Genomic DNA, 6,000 nt, shown 5'->3' on the forward strand with positions numbered 1-6,000 from the left:
TTCAGCATTACTATTTTATTGTGAGGCAAGATGGTTATCATGTGGGAAATTTTTGCAATGTGTTTATGAATTAAGAGATGAAATCGCCATTTTTCTAGAAGAGGAAAACCAACCAGAAGCTGAGAAGTTTCAACATGGTTTATTTGTGCTGGAATTGAGCTACGTGGTTGACATATTCGACAAATTAAATACTTTGAATCTACAACTCCAAGAAGCAAATACACATACAAGTGATAAAGTTAATGCTTTTTGTACAAAATTGGAATTGTGGAGCAGAAATTTAAAGTAAAAAACCTAGAAATGTTTGCAAATGTGAATGAGTGTGTTAAAACTTAACAAGGCTGAAGAACAACATGTGAAAGTTTTTGTAACCATTCAAAATCATTTAGCTGTGCTGGCAAAGAATTTTTAAAAGTATTTTGTTGCTGATGTTAACTTGGTAGCAAGTTACGAGTGGGTTAGGGATCGATTTCAAAATACTGTCGAAGAAGAAATCTTAATAGACTTCCCCGCAAGTGGCGAAATAAAAAGACAATTTAGTAATAAATCAATCTTTGAATTTTGGGCAGAGCTGGATGGTGAGTTTTCTGCACTGAAAACATGAACATTTCGTATACTATTACCATTTTCTACATCCTACCTTTGCGAAACCAGATTTTCTGCGGTGGCTGCTTTGAAGGCAACATATAGATCTCAGTTAAATATAGAAAAAGAACTCAGGAGTGTCTATTTCTAATATTAAACCTGCCTTCAAAAAACTTTCCTATGCAAGACAGGCCCAAAGGAGTAATAATTGCTAAACTTGCTTTTAATTTGGTATTGGTAAGTTAATTATTAAATACATTGTGCAGTACTGGTACAATCCTATTTAGAAGTGTATTATATCAGTTTAAATGTGTATTTTATTATTTATTATGACAATGTATTTTGTTTTACTTTCTTTTCAGTAAATTAATAGATTATTTTAGTAATATTTTCTTTTCGATATGCTCAGGCCCCAATTTAGTGTTTTTACACCTTCCTAGGGAGGTGTGCCCCACAGGTTGAGAAACACTGGTGTAAGTAGTTGGCGAGAGATCTGGTAAAACATTACATGTTTGATTTTTCTCAGAGGATGGAATGATTTCTTTCCTGAACTAATAAACACAGAAGGCCTTATCTGGACTTCTTGTTTATTTGTTATTAATGGTTATAATTATCTTTTAATTTTATTTATCTATTTCCTGTTTTCAATAAATTGAGGTTCTTGAAAAAGACATCTGCTTGATTGTTGATCTGTTCATTTATGATTATTACTTTTTTTTTAAATATTTCTAAATTCCTGTAACAAAGTTGTGAATTAATTTCATTGATTCTTCCATTTTCATGGGGTATGCTCTTTTTTGCATAATAGGAATATTGTTTTAGATTTTTAAAATCAAAAATCCATTAATAGTATAACTCAGTCTTTCAAGCTGAAATTTATAATGTTTTATATATATGCTTTATATCACTGTTAACCAGTGATATGATATGAGTCACAGAAGAAAGGTAATCTTCATCTACATTAACATCAAGTGACCCTTGGATCACTGAGCTTATATCAGTTTAGTTCTGAGCTGGTATGGAAGTGCTACCAGTCTGCTCTCATACACTGTCCGAGTGTCTACTATAAAGTCGACTTGTGTCAGGTGCCAGGACAATGAGGTATAGCGTAAAATCTTGACTGCAACCTGGAGTCACTTTTGACATCAACTTTGTTCTCAAGAGCTACTCTGACTATACTTCTAGGTCATCAACAGTCTAGTTTCCCCTTCAGAAACCCAAACCGGATATACAGTCAGGACTGTAATATTTGGTATATTTATTATAATTATAGTTATAGAAAATTGTGATTTATAAGACACTCATCTATTATATTATTTACAAAAAATGTGTATAACCTGCCTCATCTATTGTTGCTTTTTTATTGCGGTAAGATGAAATGTTATAAATATATGAGATTTTATTTCCTGATCACATATCATTAATCTTCTCAATTTTATCATAATTACAAAAAACATTTACATTTAAAGATGGCTACACTAAATTTTAAATGGTAGTTGCCAGTGAATTGTCAGTAAACTTTGAGTACTTGGTATTTCCTCTACTTATTCTATCTATACACTGACTTCTAATCCTGTATGCTGGATTTCAAATCCACGGAAATGTTTTACAAAAAAAAAAAGTTTGTATCTGTTCTATGATTCTATCTAGAAAATTGCCAGCCAAGTATACAGAACAGTTGTTTTCACAGCTGACATTGATCATCAATATAATGTTAGCATTTTCAATGTTTCTATCAACAGCCTGCTAATGTTAATTCTACAAAAACCAGTTAAAAATATAAATTTTCATCCTTTAAATAGCATTCAATATGTAAACTGTAATCAAAATCAATGACTACTGATGCTGTTACTATTGAAAAATTACTTCTAATTTGAACTTTATGAAGCACATAATGATAAAAAGTTAAAAGAAATTCAGTTTGATGTATTTCAGTTAACTAACTCATTATGACTAAGAAGACATTCTACCCCACTAGAAAATAAAAGTAAAGTTGGATATAAGATTTTTTTTCTTTCTGAAGAAAATGTAACTATGGTCAATGTACTTTATTTAATATACATCATCAGGGGTAGATATAAAATAGTCAGCACTGATGATAGGAGGAAAAGTATTTTCTAAAATTATTCTTTTTCTCTTATTATTATGAAATAATGCTTTCCTCAGTTATTTTTATATATGTTATTCACATTTAACCATGAACAGAGAAGGTAAACACATATATATTTATTACCAAAATATACGAGATTAAAGAAAACTTTGGTGTCAGATTTATCACTTTTTGGCAAAATACGAGTGCATGAAATATACTCCTGCACATTAAACATTATAGGTTAATAACCTAGGTGGGATAGGAAGTGGAGGAGCATTCATATCCAAAATATTTCCTAACTGAATTCTTTTTTTTACCAGTAATCGGAACTTTACCGTAACTATTCTTAAAAGTGCAAATTTCTCAACTGTTACCATAATTGGAAAATAATATTGCATGTTAAAAATCTGGGGGATTAAAAGTGGGGGAAAAAAAGTAAAAACATGAATTCTAGTACATGTAATTTTTCAGATAAGATACTACATCATGCAAATTATATTGCAATTGTCTACTAAAATTGTTATTAAATATTGTTTACACCTGTGCAGTTTGTAAATATTTAGCTGATATGAAAAGCATGTCGCCCAATTTTTGAGAGATCATTACATCAAAATGTATTTTTGCAAAGCAAAATGAACCAAGCCCAGTATATTTTAAGTGTCAAAGTGAAATATTTAATATTTTTTATAATATAAAATCAATCATAATATAATATAATCATCTAATCAATCATAATATCATATAATCATATAATATCAATCATGTTTTGTTTTTCATTACCACAAACCGTGCATCGTCTTTGGAATATTGTTTTATATTATTGGTTAAAAGTAATATTAAATTTATTTTTATTTAAAATAGAAAATAGTGATGATCAAAATTATGCGCTTATGAAATTTTCTTCTAAAGGAACATATAAAAGGTTGAAAAAGTTTTCCAAGGAGTATGAAACATGAAATGGTATAGCACTACATCGGCTGAGATAATAAACAATTTTAATATTTTGAACCAACTTTTTTCTTATCTTAACAAAGAACAATGAAAAAAAACAAGCCACACTCTTTTAGGTCAAACATTGTTAATAATTACAGAACAAATAATTTTTGTCTGTAAAACAGGTTTTCTTCACTTAACCGATGTGAAGTCATCTTGGACAAATAATATCTAAATTAGTTAAACCTGGCAAAGCAGTAAAAGAGAAAATAAACACCGATTGCATTAATAAAAAATCAACAGCAAAAACAAAAAAAGGTAAGGTCCATCAGCATTTTTCATGGCAATGAATTTAGAGTAGAAGAAGATTGTCACGTAAATATCTGCACAGTGAACTTTCAATAACGTGAAGTTTTTCACAAGCTATATAATTACTCAGTTAAATAGAATTCAGAATTTCAAAGTTCATTTTACAGCAAATTTTCTGTTCTGAATTCAAGACCGTAGCATCAGATATTTCCAGTTATTGCAGAAAACTTACCCAAAAATAAAAATGTTACATGATAATAAAGATAAGGAAAAAATAATGATCAAAAAAGAACTCTTCCTTCAGTTTCTGGTTTAAAAACATGAATTTTTCCATGCATATATTTTCATTGACTCAACAATTTTTGATATAAATTTGCTTAAAGCATGCATGTATGGTAGGAGGAGGACCAACAATACTTACACAATACTTTTCATATTTTTCTCCATTATTGCAGTTCAATAATGGGGAAAAACAATAAATTAATAATAATAATTAATAAATAATAATGGGGATAAATAATAAATTTAAATTTAAATTTCTATGTATGAACGATTGAAATTCATAATTTGTACACATCACCTTAACAGGAAATGTAATAAAGGGTGGATGTTAGATTTTTCAATTTTTAACAAAAAATAATCAAACATTTGCCCGTTTATTTTTTTAATCTAATATTTTTGTAGATATATATATTATTTATGTAATTAAATCAACTTGATCCACCAAGTACAGAATTAAGAAATATCTTACCTTATTTTGTTATTTTTCTACAAGAGTACTTTCACGGGATTCGCTTCATCAGTTGCATGTAAAAAACTTTATATAATTACACATTAAACGTAAAAAATATTGAAATTAATTTTTTTTTTAAATATTAAAAATTAAAATACAAACACATATGGAGTCAATTGGGTAACATGCACGTGGCCAACCAAATACAATACTGATACTAAAGTAAATGAATATTCTATATAATATTTATGAAGTGCTGCTATCTATTACAGCTTTTATAAGCAGATCTCCCTCAAAATCTGTCTGTAGGTTGATAAAATTGAATCTTTGCTTGTATTTATATATATAATATTTTTCTAAAATATCCAAATTTTTATTTATATTGCCTTTTTTAATTTCTAAATTGGTATTAACATCAAAGATAGAATGTTTTTGTTTATAAGATGATCGTCAATTCGTCTGTGGTTGCTATGATTTTATAGAAGTTGGTTGGCAATTTAATACATTTTGTCGATTCATTGATTGTCATTTTCCCATTTCCAATATCCAACAATTGTTTTGCAAAACGTTCAGCAAATGCATCATGTTGTATTTGTAGACGCATATTGGTCTTCAAAGTCAATTTTTGTACGTGTCACCATAAAACTGATGATTTGAGAAATGCATTAAGTTCATCAGTGGGTGTTGAACCTGATATAACTGATAGAGGTTGTTGAAAATCACCAGACAATAAAATGAGTGCGCCACTGAAGAGCTGTTCATTTCTTGTCAAATCTTTTAATGTTTAATGAAGCACTTCTAATGCTTTTTTGTGCACCATAGTACATTTGTCCTATATGAGTTGACATGATTTGAGTAATTTACTCATTCCAGAATTTTTTTTGATATTGCATATTAGCATCTCAGTGATTTGCATATTCAACGGCAATTTCAGTGCTGAATGCACTGTACGGCCACCATCCAAAAGAGTTGCCGCAATTCTAGATGATGCGATTGCCAGTGCAACATTTTATCGTGATCGTACGGTAGCCAAAATAACTGAAATGAGAAAAGTTTTGCTTGTGCCACCGGGCGCATCTAAGAAATACAACCCGCCGCTTTGGCTTGTAATTGCATGCATAATTCTGTCATACGCTATGCATTGTTCTGGAACCAATTTCGGAAGATTCGTTTGAACAAGTTTACCCAATTCGTCAACATCGAAGTCTGCTTCTTGTTGCAAATTACGATCGAAGAGGTCGTTTGCAGATCGATTCGGCGCAGCCATTCCCAGTTGTCCCAATTTGGATCGTTTTCAAGAAGACTTAATTTTTGGCAAGCTTCACGATAAGTTGCAAACACTTGACCG

The 6,000-nt window shown here is 29.9% G+C and overlaps 1 protein-coding gene across 1 annotated transcript in view; it reads left to right on the top strand.

The window, feature by feature from the left end:
* Window positions 1-3,898, top strand: part of LOC142323442 (uncharacterized) — a 49,730-nt gene extending 45,832 nt beyond the window's left edge. Inside the window, exon 10 of the mRNA XM_075363060.1 lies at window positions 3,796-3,898. Within this exon, the coding sequence (XP_075219175.1) occupies window positions 3,796-3,845 (50 nt within the window). The 3' untranslated portion in view covers window positions 3,846-3,898. The remainder of the gene's footprint in view (window positions 1-3,795) is intronic.
* Window positions 3,899-6,000: the final 2,102 nt, after the last annotated feature.

The sequence above is a fragment of the Lycorma delicatula genome, chromosome 4 (assembly GCF_047948215.1).
Source record: "Lycorma delicatula isolate Av1 chromosome 4, ASM4794821v1, whole genome shotgun sequence".
In the NCBI taxonomy this organism is placed as follows: Eukaryota; Metazoa; Arthropoda; class Insecta; order Hemiptera; family Fulgoridae; genus Lycorma; species Lycorma delicatula.